Source organism: Lonchura striata, chromosome Z (genome assembly GCF_046129695.1).
Source record: "Lonchura striata isolate bLonStr1 chromosome Z, bLonStr1.mat, whole genome shotgun sequence".
Lineage (NCBI taxonomy): Eukaryota > Metazoa > Chordata > Aves > Passeriformes > Estrildidae > Lonchura > Lonchura striata.
In genome coordinates this window covers 45,125,505-45,151,424 of record NC_134642.1, presented here as the reverse complement: position 1 = coordinate 45,151,424, position 25,920 = coordinate 45,125,505, and the positions used below count along the sequence as shown (strand labels likewise).

Genomic DNA, 25,920 nt, shown 5'->3' with positions numbered 1-25,920 from the left:
GGGCAAAAAATAGTTGATTTTCCTACAGACTTTAAAATTCTTGAACAACCTGAATATCTTAGTACAGCAGCAGGTTTTTGTGAAGATAGTGTTCATTAACATACTTGCATTACTGTATGTTTCAGTTAAAAAAAAGATAAAAATTCCAAGTTATGTTGGATTCAGATCAAATCATCCAGGCAAGCTTCCAGAGAGTGGGCTGTTTACCAAATGACAGTAATTTCATTAGTATACTTCCTGCAGCTCATCCAACATGCTAAACCAAGCACTTGGTAGTAGGTGATGTTGTCTAAATATTTTGTGCTCCTATAACAAGGGTTTGATAAGTGATTTAACTCTGTTTTCACCAAGCTAAATAGGTGATTTTCTCTTGACACCAGTATGAAAGGAATCAAGGCAGGTACTTTATGCGACTGAAGTTTATAAAACTTCCTTTGACTGGGTGTAACTTGAGGTTGTTTTTTATCACCTCTTTTTGAAGGAGAAGAGAGCAGCCAAAAAAGAACACTGGACAGGTGTGGCACAGCTTTAAAAAGGTAAAAAAAATCATTTCAAAGAATCCTATATTTTATTTCTTGGCCAGAGAAAATAAGGACTATGTTGAGGAAATTTGGAACTGGTAAAAATTAAGTGAGGAATATTCACCAGGATGTTGGCAGATTTTCACATCCTGTTGCAATGTGGGGAGCTTTGTGTCTGAAAAGGTCAGAAAGCTGTGCAAAGAGCTCTCTATAAAAGTCCATCAGTTTCTTGTCTATTTCAGCCTAAAATCTTTACCATAAGTTCAACCTTTATTCTAAATTTGCCAGTTGTGTCTTCAAGTCTTTCTTGTTAATTTTTCTCTTTGGAGTAAAACAAGTGAACCCTGAACAAGAACATCAGTACTCTATTGTTATCAATGACATTATTATAATTATGTCCTTAAATTCTTTGTGAGTTTATAATGATTTCTTTTCCTGCCTCCAGCTCTATTTGATGACTAAGGAACAGTTTCATGATGGGATTTTTCATGACGAGATTCAGTTGTGCACCTGAATGTGTCTGTCTGTGCACCTCTGTTATGGTGAGAACATGAAAGAGAGTTTTGGGAGGAAAAGAGATGAGTCTTACATGCTTTTTGTCATTGTAAACATTTTTTCACAAGTGATCTATGTGTTTTATAAGCCTTAGCTCTTAAATATTCACTGGTAAATCTGCCCTCATGCATTGTCAGATGTGGGAGCAGAAAGGCAAAATAATAATGATCTTAGGCCATAGATTCTCCACCATGTGAATTGCAATAAATCTTTCCTAAATAGTTTTATTATTTTCCTCTGTGAAGCACTTATGCACATATTTTAATAAATTATTACAGAAATTTGGCATCCATTTTTAAATTCTGAGTGTCAGTACAATTTATAGAGCAAAACTTCATTGTAATTAACAACAAATTGAAAAATGCAGAGAAAATTCAGATTTCTCATCACCTTAGCCAAGCATACTATAGTTCTATAATCCAAAAACACTCTAATATGTATTTTACTATCTTCAATGATGATACAAATAATTATGTATGATTATGTCTCATTATGCCAGATCTCTTAGGACTTCCAAATTTCAGCCTCATTTTGTTGTGTCCAAAACGTTCAATAACCTTGATTAAATGACAGCAAAGGATATGAGATATCACATAATAAAGCTGAGTCAAATATTAGTTCTGTGCAATCCTGGCTCACTTTGCACCACCTTTGAGAATGTTTTAAACTATTGCTGCTCAGTGATTTCTACAGTATTGCTAAGACCACTCCACTAGCATATTTTCAAAACTGGATCCCTACGATTGTGGAGAATGTTCAAAAGTTTCTGATTTGTATTTTATTTTCAGGAGGGCAGTTCAGATCCATTCACACAGAGTTTATATTCTGAGTATGTCTGGTCACAATCTATTACAGTTATTTTTTTCCCATCAGCAAACCCAGGCTTCAAAGGAGGGGGAGAAAATGCAATCTCCTTGCCCATGAAGGATTGTCATGATAGTGGCAGGAATGTCAAATCTTTCTTGCTTTCCTAACACCTATTTTGGCCTTTTTTTTCTCCTTATTATCCTATTTTACTACTTTTCATTACAGCTAACAAAACCCATCATAAGCAAGCAAAATACCATCAAGATAATGTTAGATTAAGTAAAAATATTTTAATATGCATTGTCTGTGTCTATAATAGAAATTGAGATGAGATGGGAAATATTCATGGGCACTGAAATGAGGTTTTCTATGCTACTGATCTGACAAAATATTTACTAACTGCCTTTATTCCAAACACCTTACCTAAGTAACTCTCAGATACCATTTGGTAATTATAAGACTTGAAGGGCCTTTCTCTGTAAACAATTAACATGCTGCCTCCCTGCTTTTAAAGTTTGATCAATTTCCTGGCATAGTGATGGGGTATTTGGTTGCTGTTGACTTCCATGTCCTAGAATATTCTCCTGCACACTCAACATATGGTATTGGATTGACCCAAAATTCTCTTACTTTGGCTCCTCGTTGACTTCAGCTCTTCACATTTCACTTACAAAGCAAAACAAAATAGCTGTCTCTGAAGCAAGGAGGCTTGCTGCCTTGTCAATTTTCTTTCTGCCATTGCTTGACGTTGATAATTAATCTCTTAATTTTTTTCCAAGGTAAAAATGAAAGAATGAATGAATGAATGAATGAATGAATGAATGAATGAATGAATCAAAAATTTCATTGCATATAGATAACATTTTTGGGATGTTCTTTGTGTGCAGTGTCAGGTGTCAATGAAAAGTAGAGCTTAAAGTGTAGCTAAACCTCATCTAGAATACTGGCACACTTTCTCTCTCCTTCCTGACAACTTAATTTGATGAACCTTGTTAAAATTTCTCTATCTAAAGTACCCACTCCTTCGTCAAATATGGTTGCAATTTGGCAAATTGATTTATAAGTTATTAAAGCAGCAGGTAAATCAAAAAAGACATAGACACATGCAATCATGCAGAGCTGGGTCACACAAGGATTGTTTTAATTAGAAAATCTAGCAAACGACAAATCCTCTTACAGTTTTTATTATCTAGCTTATTCAGAGTCTTTTATTCCAAGACAATAACATCAGAGATTTCATTAGCTGTTTAAAAAAAAAAATAAAATTAACATATTACTGGTGAATTAAAATATTATTTTTATGGCTCATACAGTAAAAATTTAAAATCAAAAAGAAGAAAAAATAGTGAAAAAAATCTTGCCTTGTCACATATTTTTCTTTGGAGGTCCACAAATGAAGCTCACAAACATCTTCAACTTCTAGTTCTGAATAGAGTATCTGAAGCCTAGTGATGTAGAATAAAATATAATATATAAATAACGTCAATATTCTGTCACAGTGTTCACATCCTATCAAAGCGCTTTATAAAGATTTGTTTTGCTCTGGGACTGCTGTGTTAACATGAGTCATTTCAGCTTTTTGGAACTGTGTCTCTTTTTCTTGTGCCCTCCTAACTGATGAAACCATAGGCAAAATTGCCAAAAACAGATTATGATTAACATTTTAATTTGAACCTAAAATTTCAGAAGTTTTGTGAGATCAGACACAAAGAGTAACAGAAATAAACTCACAAAAGTAATCCTGATCACCACAGGATGATGACTATAGTAAGACTCTGGAAACTCAAGAATTTTTATTAAAAAATTTATAAGCATTAATTAATCACATCTCACTGGAAGAACACTGTGGAATATGAATGATTAACCTTTGGTTTACACACGGGTGAACTTCATTTTAATTTCTCACCTCCGTGGCAAATTATATTTGTGTTCCAGTATATTGTGAATTATCTGGAAGGCTTGAAATCATTACAAGAGTGTTCTCTCTCATTTTGGCTGTATTTTTGTTGTTCTTTCTTTTTTTTATTGGCTTTTGTTGGATTTGGGTTTTTTTCAGTACATCCAAACTTCTCCCTCCTTTCCATCATGTCTACAGTTTAGAAACTGGTTTACTGTGTTTTGAAGTTTTACATGGAAGTTCTACTTTTTCAGGCATTCAGTTATGTCTCTGATAGAATTTGACCACAGATGTAGTTGTCTATCTCTCCTGTGGACTAACTATGTAAGATGGAAAATACTTGTAATAGCCTTTTTATTTATTTTTTTTTTGTTGTTGTTGTTTTTAAGGTAGGGATGAAGAATGTGGAAGAAAATGAAAGAAAATAATATAATTTCAAGAAACATGTTAACAGAACACTTCTGCTCCTGTATTGTTAGACAGGTTTGCCTTTTTAAATTACTGAGAAAGATGAAGACTTTTAGCTTTAAAAGACAGAAATAGTGGTGAAGATATTCTAGTTTCTAACCTATTTCCATCTACATAAGTAACCCAAAAAAAGTAAATTTAATTCTTATTATTTCAATTTTCTGAATATTTTTTGAGAGGCAAAGTTAGGGGTTTTTTTCATTACAAAAACAAATCTACTGAAAGGAGTCTATCCTTTGTTGATTGGTCTGCTGGTTTATATTAACAGTATCTTCTCCATTTTCAGTCCTATGCATATGTGATATCACTGTCCCAGGGAGCCTGGGACCAAATCTTTGAGGTCATTGTGCTATGGTAATAGATAAAGTGTTCAAAACAGCAAAACTTTGGAGGCCAAATGCCAAAAGAAATTTCAATGGAAGTTTCTGACACCCAAAATGGCCTGAATGAAAGCCAGGAAGATCTGGATGAAGCTATATTTGTGCTGAGTCAGGATCTTGGTCAGGTATGTCCTGTCACGGGACTGTGCATGGTGTCTTCAAATATCTCCTGACTCACATGCACCACTTTTCGTCCCAGAAACAAATGTGTGCTCATTCTTGGGATGTTCAGTGAGTCCAGTGGTGTGCAGCTGCAGCACATTTGCTTCCTGTCTTCTCTGTTTGTGTTCAGTCAACCTGAGACATCTATGACGCACAGATCATTTGTTCTGCAAGTCTGACATTTCACAGATGTGTCAGGCTAACTGTGAATGTGTAGAGCTCTTTTCCGCACATATTGGGCATATAATCCCAGATTCCTACATATCTGACAACCGTATTGAATAAATTTTTCTTCACAGAGACAAAGCATCCAGCCAAACAAGAGAACCTCTTTTTATGCCAGCCAACTTTTTCAGGTAGAGAAAAAAAACAAACCCAAACATAATAACAGGTTGCTAGAAAATTCCCATCTTTGCTGATTTTGTGCTCCTTATCTTCCAGAGAGCCGAAAAACCTTCTGAAGCTCATTGGTCAATAGCGCTATTAAGGGCAGTATACTCCTGTGTGCCTTTATCGTCTGTCTTAGATTTAGCACAAACAGGGTGAACTGCCTTATTTTTCAGTTTTTACCATAATATATTACAAAAAATAACAGTTCTAAAAAGAAGAGAAGTGCAATGAATGTCACTCTGTCCTTTACCCCAGATGTGGATGAGCTGAGATGTCCTGGGATTAATCATTAATATGTCTGGACAAATGAACAAGAGGTGCCAAACTGTCTGCAAAACCCAAATAGATCTGCTCATATCATCCAGTAATACCAGCTGCTGGTGGGTATTAATCATTGAAATTATCCACAAAATCTGGCCCAAGGCACCTCGGGGGACTTGCAACAATAATTGATATTTTTGGCTGACCTCCATCTGTTCCTTTAAACTTGAAATCTGAAAGATTTTCCTTCACCCTTGCTTACTAGCAGTTGATTTTGTCCACTCATAATGGTGAACTTTTGCACTGATGGATCAAAAACCTTCTGACATAATGTTATACTTGTAATTTCTCCTAGGTAGCTTCTATCCAAAGTCCTGTTGTGTCTCCCCTTTGTCATTTTCTGCTACTGGGTCAAATCTGAGCAATTTTTAAACCCCAGTGGATGGCCACAATGAAGATCATTGCCTGTTCGACTATGCATTTTTTGGCACACACACTGTGCCAGCATTAAACAGTTCTAGAAAATATGCACTATAGACTTGACAATTATTATATCTCAGCATGTGGCTGTCTGTGGTTTTTATGGTTTCCAAACAATGGCATGTGAGCCAGATTGCATGAATAGCCTAGTGTTGTTGAGTAGCAGTAATGAGAATGTCAGCGGAGAGCATTAAATAAGCTTCCCTTAGTCATTTAAAGGATTTATGTAAGTATTTGGTCATTTGTCAGCTTCATATTACATGAAATGTGTACCCCATATTTTTGTATCAATGGGTTATACTTGCATGTTCAAACAGGAAGAGAGGCAGAAAATATCACTGAGTTCCAGCCATGCTCTTCTTAAAGTCCTTGTTGCAAACAACACAAAAAAAAACTAGATTAGCTTATGGATAAACCAGTATTTGTTACTAATAGTGCTTGTTTCCTATCTACAATTATCCAAATTTCATGTACACTGTGCTCCACTGCTGCTGCAGCAGCAACTATAAAACAACAAAACTCCCCATGTAGCATCTAATCACATATACCACAAGCCATACTGATGCATATTTATGTATTTAGTAAGTGCTGAGTCCAAAATACAAACAAAAATACACAGCATTTTTGCCTTTTCAAAAGATGTTTGTTTAGAATTTTTTATTTATTCAGCCAAATGAGATGCTGCTGAGTGCAAAATACTTCATACAGTCACTACCAAAAGACATGTTCGTTAAAGGCTTCACACCGTCTCACACCTGCAGCTGATAAAACTGAGCCAGAGCCCAGAAACCAGAAAAATCCAGGATTAGAACAGCAATAAGGACAAGAATTTCTTGTCTTTAACCACTTCATTCCCTGAGCACACTTGAGCACTAAACAGGTTGCAGTTAAACACTTTTTGGTTAGCCACCAGGAAAACAAAAAAATCCCAAAATGTATTATTTATTCTTTTGACCATAAAGGTAATTTTAAAGCAGGTTGCTCACAATAGAACCTTAGAATGGTTTGGGTTGGAAGGGACCCCAAAGGTCATCAGGTTTCAATCCCCTGTAGGCAGGGACACCTTCCAGTGCCCCAGGTTGCTCCAAGCCCTGTTCAATCTGCACCAGGGGTGGGGCAGCCACAGCTTCTCTGGGCAACCTGTGTCAGGACCTCACCACCCTCACAGCCAAGAATTTCTTGAGTATATATAACCTTAATTTCCCCTCACTGTGTTTAAGGCTATTCCTCCTTGTCCTGTCAATATAGTTATTTGTGAAGGGTCCATCTCCAGCTTTTCTGTAAGCCCCCTTCAGATACTGAAATACTGTGATGGTGTTCCCCTGGAGCTTTCCCTCTTCCAGGCTCAACAGCCCCAAATTTTTCAGCCTGTCTCAAACAGGAGGTAGATCAGCCCCCTGTGGCCTCCTCTGGACTTGCCCCAGCAGTTCCATATCTTCATGTCTGGAGTCCCAGATCTGAAGGAAGCACTGGAGAAGAGGGGGAGAATCCCTCTCCTTAACCTGCTGGACAGACACCTCAGGATGCAGCTCAGGACTCATTTGGCTTCCTGGGCAGCCAGTGCACACTGCCAAGTCATATTGGATTTTTCACCCACAGACACAAGTCCTGCTCCCAGTCACTTCTCCACCCAACCTGGGGGTGTGCCTGGGATTGCTCCACCCCAGGTTTAGGACTTTGCATTTTGCTTTGTTGAAGTTCAAAAGTTTCACATAGTTCCACCTCTCCAGCCTTTCCAGATCCTTCTGGATGGCATCCCTCCAGTGTGTGACTTCCCCACCAAGTTCTGGATCCTCTGTACAGTTTTTTCCAGTTAGTTTCTGTGGATTTCTCTCTCACAGACCAGAAAGAATGTGAGGAAGCGGTTCATGTTCCCTGTCAGGAGAGTTTGGGGAATTCAGATTTCAGAATGCCATTTTCAGTTTTCATTTCAGCTCCAGACAGATTGAGCTCTGCACCATAAATTTAGACCCTCTTGGATGGATGATGACCCATCTCTTACTTTTACTTCCTACCTATTGCCTGGAATTTAACCACAATTAGGTAAAAGACATGTAATAAACATTACAGTAAAAAACCCATGAGACAAAGGCAGGGAAGGGAGTACCAAAAAAACCCTCTGGCACATAAAATATATTTTTATTTTATTTTCTCTCTCTTTAGGGGAAGAAACAGGAAAATGAAGTTTTCCAATAAAGAAAAGCTGAATTTCAAGATGTATTTGAAGACCATCCAGAACATATAATCTCTCAAAAAAGTTCATTATTTTCTTCTCATTCCATGAACAATACTAAATCCACATTTCCTAACATGATGTAGTTATTATCACCAACTTCTGATGCAAAACTAAAGCACAGAGAGCTTATATTTCTAGTCCAATGTCACAGTGAAGATTTCTTTCTTTGCAAATCCTCTCTCAGAAAAAGATTGCAAAGACCTTCAGTGTGGCCAGAATACATCAGACAACCCTCTGATGGTTTTGTCCTTGTTTGTCTCTCGATATAAAAAATGGGGTCAATATGGCATGTGGAACTTAAAATGCCTCCAGTATATTTCCCCACCTGCAGGTATTATGGGGTCAGGAGACTGAGGCTATATTTATCACTATTTCTGGAAACTTGCATTATTCATTTTCAATATTTCAGGAATGATCTCACTGAAATGCGAATATCATAGTGAAGTGACTTTCTCCTTAAATATTAATGAAAAAGAAAGCTGAAGGTAACAATGCTGCATAGAAATCATATGCTGAGTAAAAGGGTGTCTTTATTAATATGGATTTATGCTCCTGTGGCTGGTATAAAAATAATCCCATGTTTGGAAAACATTAAAATAACACCCGTGGAAGCAACCTCTCCATCCAGCAGCCTGGTGTCAAATTAATTTGTCAAATGATTGATTTGATAGCCACATAACAAACTTGACTTTCATTGTCTCAGATCATCCTTAAAAGAGGGATTTTAGTTTTCACAGCTAATATTGCATTTAATATAGTGATAATACAGTATTATTTTTTGTTTTGTTTTCTCAGTCTACTATGATTTAAATCCAGTTAGAATAGTCCCTTTAAGTAATGTTTTTTCTTTCTCAGTGGAAATTAACATGTTGAATATAAATATAGCAAGTATTAAAAATATATTTGAGGGGGGAAAAATGCATTGACAGACTTCAAATGCTTTCTGTTCTGCAAAAGAATGTTTTGGAAAAGTTGTGAGGAAACCAATTCCCATCTAATATTTCTCCCCTCCTCCAGTCTGTCTCATGACCATTGTAAGAGCTGTCAAATTTGCTACGAGGAATGAAGGTTAGAGACCTGAATCTATCCATAACAGCTAATAGCCCAACCATCACCTGCCATGTCAGAGGGATATTTTACATTCCTTTTCTCCTTTTTACAGATAAAAGCCTTGAACCTTCTTATGTGTGGTATCAACCTCTAAATATGAACTACAACAGAAAGAGGTTTCTAACCCTCCTACATTAAATATTCCAAATTTGTCCAAGCAGTTAAATATTATTTAAAGATAGAAACTAAGCCAGATGTTTACATGACATAAGGTTCAAAAATTATTCCAAGGCAACTTTTTGCATTTTGTTGCCCAATTCCATTGAGGACATAAAATTTCAAACCATAAAATATAATTCCTAAAGGTGCCTGATGGTTTGCAGCCTGTAGTTCTAACCTTTTTGTGTGTTTACATGTGTGCGTCAGTGTCTGTAGGAGTAGACCTCCCCAAAATGTGTTTCCATGACAGATATGCATGCTTTCCCCATTTTTGACTCAGTTAAAATTATCCTTGTCTTGTTGATTCAAATTCCCCAAGGCATTTGAAGCACCCTCCTGGAGAATCAGTGTCTCTGATGCTCAGACTCTGAGAGCCATCTGCCTCAACTCTCTGAGGCTCAGCACAGAAAAGGAAAATAACACACAAGGTATCAGAGGCAGGAATTGGGAGGACAGCCCTTTGAGAATCAGGATTTTCACAAGCAAACCAAGTAATTTCTGGGTGATTAATTTTTGCATGAGCCTTTTCATTGGTGGAGGTCTGAGAATGTATTGTCTATGGAGAGGGTTTTACAAGGTCACATTTCCATCTGGAGCCATAAAAAGGCGCTCCTAATCTAACACAGGGGCTCACAAAATGGAACAAATGGTGCTTTAGTGCCTTATTTAATTGATACGCAACCTTCAGTGTTTGTTTTCTTTAGCCTAAAAGCACCAGGAGTGGAAAAGGTGGCATCTCCCAGCACACAGGGGCTGTTAATCTTAACCTCCTTCTGTGCAAAAAGTAGCTTAGATTGACTTAATTATTTAACATGCCTTCCTTGACATAGGCTAGTAAAAAAAAAGACCAGCATGTTAATGCTCCTTTCTAGCACTTTCTTCCCAAAAGCCTTTAAGAAACTCATGAATATTTAATGCCTCCTAGTCAGTGCTGAGGTGATAGCACCATTAAAGATGAAACCAAATGCCAGTCGCTGTGTGTGCATCCCAGAACTGCCCAAAACCTTCCAGCAAGGCCTCCTCAAATGGCTCTAACCTCCCAACTCAGCCTTTATGACCAAGTAATAAAGGATAGGCTTTTCCTTGTTTTTTTTTCCCCTCTTTTCCCTGCTTTTTTTTTCCCCCACTGGAGGAGGAAATGGATCACTTTATGAAAAAATAAACCCCTGGCCATGTGTATTATTTTTGAGCCCGACATCTGTTCAAAACCATGTAAATGGAACTGTGCTAATACATAAAAAGTATGAAAAGTATTCAGGCTTAAAAACAGGGAAATTATGTTCGTTCACCAGGGAACAGCAAGTGTAGTTGACTTTTATTTTCCTATACACTCTAGGAAAAAATTATATCTTTTTGTCTGGCATTCTGTATGAATTTGCTAAAGTAGGAGTGGTTGATTTTTTTATGTGGCTAATTCACACTGTAATGTATGTGCTTTAGATTTTGCTTTTCTTGGTTGTTGCTTAAAATTAAATAAGTAGAATAATTCTGCATATCCATATGCGTAAATTGGTCAAAGTTTGCTGTAAAGTAAAAAATGTTCATATTAGGTTCTGTAAAAAAGAAAATACAAATGCCTGTCACTATGGTTTTTGGATGGAAAATTAATTTTTTTATCAATTATATTTTTCAGTTTCAAATATCCATGATACAAAGTAACATTTTGCTATCCCAGCTTCTTTTGTTTTAAATAAAGCCCCTGTAAACTGGCTGAAGACTGAAGGTGGCAAATGTACTAAAAAAAAATTGCATTGCATTACGGAAATAGCTTTCTTGTTTCTTGTCTTCCCATATCTTCTGAATGTACAGTCTTTTGAGAAACACATGCTCAAGAAAATATATTGTCTAATCTACCCTTATTTTCCTAACTTCTCTAAAGGGGTAAAATAATGGAAATTATTATTTGATAAGACAGTCTGGTTCATAATTGCAATATAAGCATAAGATTTCAAATTACATCAGGTTGCACTAAAGACTTTTAAACAAATAATGGAGTTGGTCAGACATTTGCAAATGCTATCTCAATTTTTCACAGTTAATCCTAAACCTGCTTGAAGATGAATCAACATTATTATTAGTTCCCTTATTTTTTCATTAAAATGCTGAGGTTCTTTTAAATCCATGCATCCAGATATTAATTAAAAAGCTATTTCAAAATTATAGATTATTTTTTTAATATTTCCTTTCAATTCTGACTAATCCTCATAGAGGACTGGACCCAGGTGAGCTAATTTTTCTCATAAAAATTGCAAAGACTGATGTTTGTAAAATGTCTCCTGTAAAAACAGAATAGGCAAGCTTACTTCAAGTGAGGTCCCCATGAAAACCCTCTCTTGGTTTTGTGTTTGATTTTAATAGATAAGCAATAATATAAGAATATTTTTATTTTCAAGGACAAAAAATAATATAATAGTGTACTGATAGACAGCTTGTTCCATAAAACACTGCTGTCATTATTCGATAGGAGGAACAATCTCCAAAGTTCAGAACTTGTGAAAGAATCAGAAATATTCACAGAACCATGGAGTTTAGTGGTGAGACTAAACTAATTGAAGGCTGTGAGATATTTAGATACACCAGAGCACATGAAGCTAAACTACCCACCCACTGCCTCCTTCCTCACAAACAAAAGTGAAATGAAATGAAATGAAATGAAATAATGAAATGAAATGAAATGAAATAAAATAGATACATAATAAGCAAAAATGGGACACCATTCAAAAATACATATTGTGGGCTGATGACCAGATACAAAACAAGGTGATCCTAGCAGATTTTTCTTTATTCCTGACAGCTTTTTGCAGTGAACAGTGCTTTCCTAATCTATGTGAAAAGGACTACTGGTGCTACCTCCTGGGTCCCAGGGGATGCTTTTGATCTAACAATGCAGTGCCATTATTAGAAAGGCTGCAGTGTAACTACCACATTGTTGCATACTGTCAATTTAGTTTTGCATGAGCCCCTTGGCTTGTGACACTCTAAATTTAATACTGCTCTACAGATAAACCAGAATAAGTATTGCAAGAACAAAGCTGTCACAGAAACACACTCAGAGTCTTTCAACCCCATTCAAAGGCCCTTCACTATAATTGTCTCTGACAGAAGGCTCCTGTACAGTAAGTACTTTAGCTGCCAATGACCTTAAACACGATTATCATTAGCCTTCTTGTAATGCTGCCTCTCCCTTGAACTCAAATTACTGTGTTTCTCAGATGGTTTTGCAAAGAGATCTCAGTGTTGTAGTTAGCATAATTCAAGCTGTTTTAATCAACACTGTGTCCTTTGTAAATAAAGCTGCATTCTGAGATGCATGCCGTAATAATTACATCCATAATTTGTTAGAGTTACTGAAATAATTTTGACTACACTAATTTGAATTACAGCTGCAAACAAGAAGTAAGGAAATAAGCAGATAATAATACACATATTATCATCAATCCTAAAGTTGGAATTTGTTTAAACCAAGATACTGAAAAAATTAACCATTTTTCAGAGGTGGTAAATCTGCCTTGATTGAAGGTGGAACTCATCTATGATCTCTAAACTTTCCTAATCTCTAGAGAAAATAAAAACACATGCCTTTTTTCCTGCCTCCACTGCAAATACCCAAAGTTGATGTCTTGCCAAAGGCTGACCAGACACAGCAAATGAGCAGAGATCCCATCAGCCATAGGATACCTCTGTGGAAATTAATTTCTGACAGTGTCTGGAGCATGTTAATTACCAATAAAACTTCTCATGGTGTAATTCAGTAAATAAAAGTCTTATAAAATAAGCCTCTTTAGGCACATTTTAGGACTCTGTAATTGTAAGATACAGAGACATTAAAAATAATAAGAAGCAAGGATTGCCTCAAAATCAGTTTCCCATATAATCCACAGCCATCTCATATAATCCCTTTCATAAACAAATCACCTCTTAAAATTGGGTATACTTCTCTTCTTGATATCCTAAACATACAACTCCTTCCTAAATTTCCCTTGTTTTATTGCTGGAAACATTGTGATTTTCAGTCTAGATATGTTCATTTAATATTATTTATAGTCAATATTTAATATTATTTATATTTCATTGTAATTTTTGCCTAAATCTTTCATCACCCTTCCTACTTTGTTCACAGGTATATTTTTATGACCCAGGACCCACAGGCAGTAAAGGCTGTGATTGACATCTTTTGGAATTTTGTTAAATTATTTCCTTAAGGAATATATTGTTATTAGTTAACTAATTAATTGGGAAAAAAACTAAAAGGAGATACAATCCAGACTTTACACTTAAATGCTACTAGAAAGATACTGTGCAATATTTACCACAATTTCACTAAACGTCATAATTTTTTGTTAATTTGACATTATATCAAATTTTATTATAAAAATAAAATAAATAAATAAATAAAAAGCACTATCAATGCCTGTCTTGAATAGTCTTGGAGAATCACCATTAATAAATCTTCTCTAGTAATACAGTTCAGCTCTCAAAAAGATAATGGGTGCCTAGGTAGACATCATCTTATCCATCATGCAATTATAATATTCATCCCTTTCTTCCTAAATATCACTGGAATTTCCTTTGCATGCCATATCAAATGTTTCACTGAAGTCCAAACAAATGAGATCTAATATATTCCCCAGACAAAATCAATTATCTTCTCACTGAAAGGTACCCCGCTAGTTCAGTTTGGCTCAATCTGATGTCAAATGTTATAGCAAAGCTTTGTCTATGCTCTTATTTGTTAAATCTCTGAGGGCAAGTTCCCAGGCCTGTGATCCACTGTAAAAACTTGGAACTTTTTCCTTTTCCTGAGATACTGTGCTGTGTATTCTGTGCAAGGCATACTCTGCCATCTCTACATTAGTAAGACTCTGCATTTTTCTTCCTTATTTATACTTAGATATATATGCAAAATATCGACCTTTTTTACTGATAGGTTCATTTGCACACTGATATAGTACTTCAGACCCCATCACCAGCAATTTTAATGGAGATTTGATCCAGTTATGGCTTTTGTATTTTCTCCATAAAAATTAAAGTCTGTTTCACACAGGAGTCCACTAATTAAAAATCTGTAGTCCTTGTTAATATGGAGGAATGCAGATGGCTATAATTTTCTGTATCTATATCTTATAAACATGGAATTTTAGTTTTTGTTGTGACCATTAACTTTTTGCTGCATCAGAATGTAACAAGGACATCCAATGTTAAAAAAAAAAATTATACTTGGTGGTGACATTTGAAGCTAGACAGCCAGAATCTGGATATTCAAAGCTGGTTGGGTTTTGGATTGGTATTTATTAATTTGTCTCTTTCAGATTTTTTTCTTTTGTTTCTCTGGTTGAGGTTTTGATTTAATTGTTTTTTCTTTTTTAATAACTTGCTTATAAACTTCATGATTTTTAGATTTAAAATATTGTGGTAACAAAATTTCCAGTCATTATTCATAGCACTTCAACAATCAGGAAGTGGAAAACCCATCAGAAGGACTCATGTGCTGAAAGAAGACAGCTCACTGAACTGTTGGATGGAGACCAGTGTGATAATACTGATTTTCTTCTTTTTTCCTTCTCATCCTCTTCCTGTATTTCCTAAATTTAGAAGAAAACTGGGATAAAGTACTATTTCCAAGCCAAAAAACCTCCAATCCCAAAAACTAAAAACAAACAAAACTCACAAAAACCAATCAACTAAACAAACCTCAACAAAACAAAACAATAAACAACAAAACAAGCAAAAATCAAAACCCCAAACAACAAAACAAAACAAAATAAAGCCCAGACTCCCCTCACATCCCCAACATCAAAAACATTATTTGTGGAAGAAGAACTTCTTATTTCAGACCTTTTTCATCTAAGCATATGCACAAGAAACCAATTATAGGAGTCCCTCTTCCACGTGGTATGCTGAAGCATCCAATTTGCACAAAGCCAGCCAAAAGCCCAAGCGGTGAAATTGTTGAGCAGCAACTCTGTTTTATCAGCCAGGTGTGTTCTCATCCCAGGTCTCACTGGAATGACTCTCCATGAAGCTGACAGGTGGTACTTACCTCATAAAGGGGATAGCAAGGAGAAATTTCTTATAATGATGGTTGAGATGGAAACAAAAAAAAAAAAACAACCATCAATTGCCATAAAATGGCAGGTGCTAAAATTTATGATTTCTGGACTCATCACTCAAGTACCCTCAGGAATGTTTCTTCCTTCCCTACCACTTTCTCAGGAGTTCAGTCCCATGGTTTTGCTCACTGAAGTGGCAGAGGCACTACAACTTTACTCAGCAAGGCAAGAATCTGTATTGGAGCTCTTCAATCATGGGAACAAGATCCTAAATATTTATTAGAGCAGGGAATGCTGCATTCTTTCATTGCATCTCCCTCAAACTGAAGAACCCCACAGAGAAATAGAGAAAGCTTAAATTGTGCACATTGCTTGTAATCACTCTACTCCTCTCCCTTTACATCAAGGATTTATGACTACTCAGCCCCACAAAAAGTAAGGAAGAGAAAATAATTGTTGAAAAGAGGGTAGTATACCTACCCATTCTAATGAAAGAGGGTATATAGAGGTTTTTATGTCTGCCTATAGAGGTTGCACAAATGCCTTGCCTGCAAATAGAAACCCCTTCTGCCTTCCCAGCTTTTGGAGGCACAGGGTTTAAAAATCTCTTACAGGATTTCCAAGTTTCCTTGTTCCATTCTCAGGTCATGCAGGTATTTACAGCCTCACTGTAACCTCATTTGAATACATGAAAATGTAAATGTTGGGGTTGTCTTGCTCTCAGACTATAATTGTCAGTCTGGCTGTTCTCTGGAGCTTCCAGACATCACTGCCAACCTTTCCTCTGGTGTGTTCCTTATGAAGATCAAGAGTCAATGCCTTTGTGTAAGACCAAGGAGCTTTTTATTTTCTAGCCCCATTGTAATTCCAAAATATGGAATTACACATGTTGGGGTTTCCCAAGAACCTCTAATTAAACAAAATACATAAGGATAAACAGGAGATTCTGTCCCTTGTGCAAAATCCAACAATTCTTCTAACACTTGATCTTGAAGGCATTGCTTTAACCTGACTGTTCAGTAGGTGTATCCCCATGGGAGGGATTGGAAGCAGATAATCTTTAAGGTCCCTTCCAACCCAAACCATTTTGTGATTCCTTGAAAAAGCCTCTTACATAGTGTCTCTGACAATTGCAGAAACCACTAGAAGCTCACACAGGTGGACACAAGTGCCGGAAAGAAAACTGTGTAGCAAATACCCCACTGCCCAGCACTGAGGAAGAGGAAAGAACCCAGTAATTCAAACAGAAACGTAGGTCTGCGGAAGGACAGAAGATTATGGAGAGCAATTAGAGGGGCTCACTTATAACAATTTTTACAGTTTCTGACTGTAACCTTCTTAAAAATTAACAGGAGTGGCTTCAAATAGTATACTTGAAATTATACAATGCAGAGTTGCATTACTATGTTTCTTATTATTTTGATTATCCTAAAGTGCAGAGAGAGAGGGTAGTCTACACTAGAATTTTAAATGACACCTACTGAGCAAAAAGACACCACTTGTAGGGGCTATTTGGGACTGTTCAAGACAATTGCAGTAGTCAGCTTAGCATTCAGCTGCTGAAATTTCAGTTCTCTTTGTCAGTAGGGGTTTTAAGATGGCTTCAAGGAGATTAATGAAGTGTCTCAGCAAATATTCGTTATATTGAGATTTTCCTATGTGTGCAAGACAGCATGAGAAAGAAGTCCGAAAGAGAGTAAAAATGTTTAATGGAAAGGAAAATTCCACTGAAAGCTGAAATTATTTCCTTATTATTTTTCTAGAATCAGAACTATTTAGAAATACACAATCATAAATCTGTGAACATAAAGCATATTTTCTAGCTCTCTTTAACTAATACTTTCAATGAGGAGGAGTTTTTATTCCTCAGGTTTTCTATGGCAACTCCACAGAGAGGAAATTGATGGTTCTTATTCAACTTGCTGTTCACTAGAATCCTGATTCCTTTACTACAAAAAAAAGTAATTACCAGGCTCAGGACTTTGCATTTCCCTTATCTGAACATTGCAAGATTCCCGTGGGTTCATAGGTTTTTGAGGCCTCTCCAAAGGGAAATACAATCCTTCTGTGTGTCAGACTCTCCTGCCAGCACTGCACCATCATGCCCATGTATTTCAACTCTGGAAGAATTCTTCAGCTGCCCAGAAGAACCAGACCTTGCATTTCAGAAGTGACAGATTTTAGCCTGGTTTCCTAAAGGGAAAAGTTTCCTGCGGTTGTGATCTCATTTTGCCTGTCCAGCTGTCAGTAAATTTTACTTCCTCTAATGTCCTTTAATATTCTTGTCAGATTCAATGAAATTTGAGAGAAAGACAGCATTCTGAAAGACATCAATTTCCTATATATCTGGTTGAAGAAAATATTGGATGCAACTATTTGAGAAAAGGTAGAAACCCCTCAACCTTCATTCATTTAAATTTGGGTGTTAATAGCAGATCAAAATTTGCTTATTTACTGATTGCTTGCAAATTTTTCCAGATATAAGCCAAAATATCTATGCACAGAGAAGAGGGGAAGAGTTTAGGTATTGGGAGAAGAAACTAGGCAGAGTTGTGTATGGTACTTGTTTATGAATAAGCTTAGGAGTACTGAGGGAAATGGAAAACTGGGAATCACTGGAAACAGTGGAAGGGCTCAGGGTTTTTGCCAGAAAAGTGGGCAAGGAAATGAATAGCATAAAAATTACTAGGTACTTTCATTACATTCTTTAGTCGCAAATCAACTTCTAATATTTGTTGAACCTGTTTGATAATAAACACTTCTGGCTTATTGCAAGTTTCTCTTTTTCTACCCTGACAAATTATGGCATAGTATGCAATTTAACTGGAAGATGGAAGAAGGGCTGACAGGAAGAAGTAGAAATATTGAAATAAAAGAGAAAAATTAACAAGTTAAAAATACGTGAAAAAATGTAAACACCCACTTAGATATGAAAAAGTGATATAAACAATGGTATGCTAAAAAATTATTTTGTTTAAGTGAGAAAAGCCCACTGGATGAGAGAGTTTACCTGTGGCTTCCACCCATCTGCATTATTTCATGAGTCAAGAATTTTTTCTTGTGCTGAGTAGAGTTTTTTGAGCTGACGTATTTTATTGCAAATACATCTTTTGCATTGCATTTTTACTGTTATAATTACAAACAATTAAACATGATTATTCTTGGTAGGGAGTTTGAGTTAGTACAATATTAAACGTAGGGGATAGTTTTACCAAGATGGATGTGGAACTTTAGCTTACAGACATGGAAAAATATCGCTTTTACCTACCAGAATGTATTCCTTGCTTCCGCACTTAAGAGGAGAAGGTGTCAAAAGTAGAATAATACTGCTGTGTTCTTCAGTAGAGTCCAGATCAAATTGCTGCAAATCAATTGCAGAGATCTGAGTATTTGGCTATGGCAATGTCTTCTTTTTTTTTTTTTTAATTTTACTTTTTTTTTAAATTTTTTTTAAATTTTACTTTTCACAACTGTTGGAAAACCACTCACACCATTCTTTTTCTTCTTAGATTCCCCACATGAAAAATAGTGACTGTAATGAAAAAGCCATTTTTCTCTTCCTTTCATACTGTTTCTGGATCATCATGAAAGGGCCGTGTTACACTGAATGTTTTTTGCATTATTGTCATGTTCTGGTCTCCTGCCCTCAGTTGTTCCTGCTTTTTTTTGTATCTTATCCTTCACAGAGACTCTGCAAAGTGCATAACTCATCTTTTTTACTCTTCAGTGTTTTTCTGTTGCTGGGAAATTAGATGGTTTCTGTCATTGTCCAGTCTGAAATGCCTCCCCTGGGCTTTGAACCAGACCCTGTTGACTAGCAAAATGCAGGTGCTGATTCTCTCTATAAACATCCTCCTTTATAACAGCAGCTCAGACACCTTCTCTTTCCATTTACCATCTACTTAAATCCAGGACTTTTTATGGAGTTAGTACTCATTGAACTTATTTTTTTCTCCCCACATCTTTTGCCCATTGTACAAGCAGTGGTGTGGGCTGCATCAAAGCAGCTGTTTTCCTGAGTGCTGATCAAACCTCTAATGGCACACAGAACATAATGCTTTCCTAATGTTTCCTTCCCCTACACCTACATTTTTTAATCCTTTCAATACTGTGATGCCCTTCTCTTGTCTCTTTCAACCCAGTTCACTGTTTACAACACCTGCAGCACCTTTTATCTCTTTGCCACTTCTTTTCATGCTTTTCTCTTCCCGTAGAAATCCCACTACCATGGCTTCTTTGTCTTTTTGATACATTGATATGACATTTTTTTAAAAAGTCAGATACATATCCATTTTTTAACAAATTTGTCTTGACAATTTACAGCAGCTCTTCCTCTGGGATGTGTGTGGTGCCAGTAGAAGTGAACTAGCTGCTCTGATATGCTCCTTTTTTGCATATTTATATAATTTGTAGTTTTCATCACTATTTCTCACTTGTCTTTATTCCACTGGCAATTTTACTTAATAAATAAAAAAATGCATGGACAAATCAGCTACATATATATTTATATTCTGAAACTAGTCTGGATTGCCAACCATCTGGCTAAATTTACAGAGAAAAATTATTTCTTTTTCCTTTTTTTTTTTTTTTAATTCAGCTCATATGCCTGATGGAGCCAGCCGCTGGTCCAATCCAATTTCATTTCTATTGCAAAGCCTTGTTTTGAAAAAGATGGAAAATATATCCTGCAAATCTTCAGTAACTGCATAGCAGGATTGAAGGATTTGAAGTATATTTCTTTCCTTTTGGAAGTGTTCAGCAGCCACCAGTTCTTGCAGGCTACACTAGTGCAGGAAATATTCTGCTGTGTTCAAGATCAGCTCTGAAATTTCTTGCGTGTGAGCTGGACCCTGATACATTGACTAAAATGTGACATAATATTTCCATATTTTTCATGTATCTTAGGCAAAGTTTGAGCAATTGGAGGAGTAAATCCATGCAAAATTACTGGATGCTGTTCCAGTCGATAATCATAGAATGGAAAATCAGGCTCATTAATCATAGTCACAAAATCATAGGCAATTACTACTTGGTAATTAGTGCTGTTCTGTATTAGAGGGTCAGTAGATTCAGTAAGGAACTCCTAGTGTGGGTAGACTGAGTGAGTAAATTATGCATATTTGTTTATGCCACTTATACATAAAATTATAGAAAGTTTTGGGTTGTTTGGGCTTCAAGGTATTGCAAAGATCACCCATCTCCAGCCCATCCATGGGCAGGGATATCTTCAACTATTCCAGGCTTATCCAAACTCCCATACCACCTGGACTTGGACACTTACAGGGATGGGGCAGCCACAGCTTCTCTGGGCAACCTGTGCCAGGGCCTCACCACTCTCACAGGAAAGAATTCCTTTATGCACTAGAAGGGGCTCTAAGTTCTCCCTGGTCCTTGAATCTTTTGCTTTTTTCCAACACTAATGTTTATAAACTTTTTTTTTTCGGTTACCAAATATAAAGTTGTTTTGTACTTCTTAAGAAAGAGTTTCCACCAGGAAAAAATGAATTTTTGATATTTGTATTTTTATTTACATCTATGAAGTCAAAGTGTGTAATAACTGTTCTCTAACCTGAACAATAGTTTAAGACAAGACACAGAGGCTATGGATGATCTGCAGATAAAGAAGCTTATTGTGATTTTTTTCAGGACCTTTAAATTATTATAGATGGTTATGCCAATTAAAAAAGTCTAGGAAATCTTTTCATCCATAAAAAAATTTTACCCATGGAATCCTGAAGAATAACCAATGTATTGAAATTATTTCTTCATTTAAAAGAGACTGTATAATTTTTGTTGTTCTTTAATTTCCAAAGTCCTTTATTAGTTTTATTCTTTTAGGAAAACTATTTGGACAGTTGACACTTTACAAAACAGTTTGCACTTAGCTGTCAAAATCTCTTTAAAATAGAAGATAAAATGCTTCTCAGTGAAATTCCCATTTGCCATGTGCTATACTCTGTGTAAGCCAGGATGATTCCATCAGTCTCTTCTCCTGTGGATCCAGGGTAATATCTGTCTCCTACTGATTTAGGTACCATGAGAAAGTTTTTATACACTTTTACGTATCCTGCTTCTCAATCATGCCATTACTGCCCTGCCATTGTGATACGTTGTTTCTGATAAGCCCTTGGTTTCTGCTGTCAAAAGGAACACAGTGTACTTTGTTATCAATTCCAACCAATACACATTTCAATCTTTCCAGTTTGTTCAACACCTTTTCCTTCAGTTTTGGTTCAGCAGCATCATGACTCCCCAGCTTCCCTGCCACTTTGCATTCAGCTGTGTTTTCCAGGTAATGACTGTCACACCACATCACAAAAACCTGTTCTGAGGAGCAGCTCCCTCCTCCCCTCAATCATGCCATGGTCCTCCATGTCCCAGGTCACTGATTTCTCATCTAAAAGGAAAACTCTCTTCAAAGGCTCTGGGTTTGGCCTTTTGTCTGTCTGAATGTTACTTCTACTCAATTGCTCAGTTTTACTGGGGAAGATGAATGATCCCTACTTTTCATTAGTCTGAGGAAAACCAACAGGAACAGTAATAAACACAGCAGAATTTGAGTGTTTATGCAAAAGTATGATCAGATTTCCTGAAAATCTTTGCTAGCACAATATAAAGACAGGCCCAGTTTCTTACAATTTGCCTCCAAACCTTACAAAAGAGACACAAAGAGGAAAAAACATCAGACAGGGTAGAGCATGAAAGAACAGCGAACAAGAGATAACAAAAATATCTCTGTTGGTACCCCTACATCACCAGAGCTATTATCAGTTGTTGGGTCACTTTGTGAAGACCTGACAAAGCTCACAACCCCTCACAACCTTGTGGTGGTGTTGGATGTAGATGCTCTTTAAAGTCCCTTCCAACATAAACCATTCTACAATTCTATAAACCCAGTAGTTAGGGCAGGGAAGAGAGGAGGTGGAATTGCTTTCCAGAAAGATGAAAATGCCTTGTATTTCAATTTGAGTGTGGTTAAACTCTGTTAAATATAAATATCTTAAAATGATATAAGTTCTTAAGGTGAGTCTCTCTGTGCAACTGCTGCATTCAGTAGATGCATCTACTTAATTATTAACTTAGCTTGAAACAGGTGCTTTGGTTTTCTCTGTAGTCAGCCATGCTGTCAATTACCTTGATTTTTAGAGAACTAAAGTTAAGTTCACCTGTTTTACACAATCAGCATGATGAATTCTTCAGGAGCCCGTAGTGAGAGAGCTGGATGCAAGTTCTTTCAATATAGAGTATATTGGATCAATTTTGACTTTTTTTTTTGTTTAACTTTTTCTTGTTTTGAAAGACCTTAATGGACTAAATAATACTTACAACTAAGACTAAAAGTAGGTCCCTGACTACCAAAACATGACCAAGAGCAACTGCTCTCTGCCTCCTTCTCCAAGTGGCACAGGAGTACTATCTACAGTTTTCATGATCTAGTCATCAACCAACAGAAATCAGCAGGACTGTGCTAAAACTAACAGAAATGCTGCTTTGTTGCCATAAATAAAGATCTGGGCCTCCAGTCATGAGCATTTATTGTCAGTTTATTGGCCTGTAAAGGGAGTCTGAGTATTTTTTTTTCTTCTTGAAGGTATGGGCCCTTTGTATTTTAAAATGTTATTGCTGCATTAGGTTTAATTGAATGAACAACTTAATTACTGTGAGCCTCTCAGACCAGAACACATGCTGTGTACTTGAAGTCTGATACATCTGCAACTACACAACTTTGCAGGGATGCTGCTTCTCAGGGATGACTGCTCCTCTCTGCCGAGACAGTCAATTCTCACACCTCCTTCCATCTTCTCCCAGTAAATCTGCTCTCAGGACCTCTGAGTTATGATTCTCTAGGTGGGATGCTCTTATTTTTTCCTCCTGATATTCACAATTCTCATGCAGAACATATGCCAACTTTATACTAGATAAATATCAACCAAGATATCTACCAAGTAGGAAGTAAGAGTCATTGCAGTTGACCTTGTTTTTGGCACAGAAAAAATGCAGTCCTTTTTAAAAATCTTTTGATGTATCATGATGATATCTGCCTACGAAAGAGAAAAGTGCTATTGCATCTTAAAATCCCTTCCTGAACTTGCTGAATTGGAATTAGGAAGAGAGAATTCTTCATCCCAGAAATACAATGACAGAGGTGCCAACATATTCTGTCTTCAAGAACAGAGGAAAAATCTGGAAAAAATAAATGGGAGGGAAATTTTGGCACACATGAAATACATCTGTAGCTTGCACAGTTACACAGAGCATCCATAAAGTTACACGATCCAGTTGCAATTGCATTTATTAAGGCATGTTTCCCACTATGCCTTCAAACCACAGCTCTTTACCTGGACTGACAGACATTAAAGGAGCAACGGAGGTTTAGTGCTAATGCAGGGAAACATTGCTCTGCTACAACTGCAGAAGATATTTAACATGTACTGCTAGAGTCCAGTTCAATATTTTCAAGTTTGTTTTTTTTTTTCCTGTTTTCTGCTTTTCCCCCTCTCTCTTCCACATCTTCCAAATCTTTCATTGCCACTGATCTTCACAATCACAAGAAAATATGACATCCAAGCCAGGGAAACATGGTGTCTGCATTAATTTATTCTCTTCTTTTCATGAGAATTAAGCTGAGCTGAATGGTTTCCAACATCCTCTCTCCCTCCCTAACTTGTCTTTTTCTCCTTGTTTTTTTTCCAGACACTGAATTTACAGAAACAGCTCAAAAAAGCAAGGGCTAGAAGGTTCCCAGAGCTGAACCCATTACTACCAACTGATCGTATTCACCTGAACAGAAGCTATAACATTGATATATGGTGTCAGCAATAAATATGTTAAGAACAAAAAAGTGCTGAAGAAAAAGGCTTAACACGTCTTGAAATTTTTTGCCATCTGTCCACTGTGATAAGGTCATGTCCCTTAGAGCTGGTTGGCTCCATAGTACAGTGGCTCTCATTAACATTAAATGAACAATTAAATACTGTGGTTCCTGCACATTTGTGATTGTGGGGATTTAAGATTTTTTAAAACAAATACTGTGTTCAACCAAAAAATGTTTATGTTGTGGTCAATGAAATTAAAAATATGCCTAAACTTCATCATAATTAAACAAATAAATTTCTAGTCCTAAGAATCATAACACACATGCACTTAAAAATACTTTCTCACTAGAATCACATTTTTTAAATTCCATCCTTGCTGAAAGGCTTCCTGTCACTGATTTTTTTTACAAGGCTTTTGCTTATCACAAGCAAAATCAAGACAAGTTCAAATATCATTCTTTGCAATTAAAATAATGAAAACATTTATGGAGTCTACAATAAGTCTTGACTTTAATTTTAAGCAAGCGAAATAACTTCTACCATAATTTTAACTAATCAGGTTTGGTTTTTTTTTGTTTTTTTAAAGAAATTTCTAGACTCCTTGGCTTAAATATTTATAAATTAAAAAACATTTAACTTTGAATTGCCAAGTCACCAAAAGAAAAATAGACTAATTTCTTCATATTTTCAAGAAGATGACACTGAGTAACATAAAGTGCAAAGAATGCTCTTATTTGCTAGCTCTTCTATGTACCATTATTCAGTAACACAAGAATTATCTGTGGGTTTGACACTTTTTATTGCACTTGATTTTGACCTGTACAGTTGTCTGTATCCTACAAGTTATGGTATATATATATATATATATATATATATATATATATATATACACCATATATATATATACATAGATATTTATATATATATAATATATATATATATACCATATATATATATTTATACACACACATATATATATACATATATATATGTATACTTTAAAGCCAATGACAGGCGGGTTTATACCTCTTTGTCAAGCTATATCCATTCTTAAGAAATTATTTCATTCTTGGAAATTACTGGCTCGTCTAATAAAGGCCAGTAAAGTGTGCCTTTGTCCAAGATCGTAACAGAAATAATCTTGGGAGCTTCAAGAAAACACAACTTTATTCTTCTCTGTGCCCAAATGTACCATAAAGGGAGATTTATCTGGATGCTAATGATGTCTATTATGTGCTCTAGGAAAGCGACCAAAGAAAGCAAGCTGCTCATTCAGGGAGACATTATCACTACTGGCATTCTGACACCTTTGATAAAAAACAGCAGTAACATCACTATAAAATCTTTTTTAAAACCATCAAGTTCCTATCAGCAGTTAGCAGGAGAAAGCCATAGGCATTCATCTTGCAGGACCTTGCTGGCACTTCTGATTTCCTATAAGAGGTTTTAATTGAGGTCATCAGGTGCCATGAAATTTAGCATAAATACAGTTTAGAAGAATTCTATGTTTAAAAATTACATAGGTAGCAGAATTGACTGGGGCCCTTTCAGCCCTGAGAGACCTTTGGTTCATTCAGGTTCCTAGCAAAGTTAGACACCGTAATGTTGCTGCATAATTGGTGGCAAAC

The 25,920-nt window shown here is 36.2% G+C and overlaps 1 protein-coding gene across 1 annotated transcript in view; it reads left to right on the top strand.

The window, feature by feature from the left end:
• Positions 1-24,696, top strand: part of RIT2 (Ras like without CAAX 2) — a 213,165-nt gene extending 188,469 nt beyond the window's left edge. The window contains exon 5 of the mRNA XM_031507344.2: positions 24,171-24,696. Within this exon, the coding sequence (XP_031363204.2) occupies positions 24,171-24,299 (129 nt within the window). The 3' untranslated portion in view covers positions 24,300-24,696. The remainder of the gene's footprint in view (positions 1-24,170) is intronic.
• Positions 24,697-25,920: the final 1,224 nt, after the last annotated feature.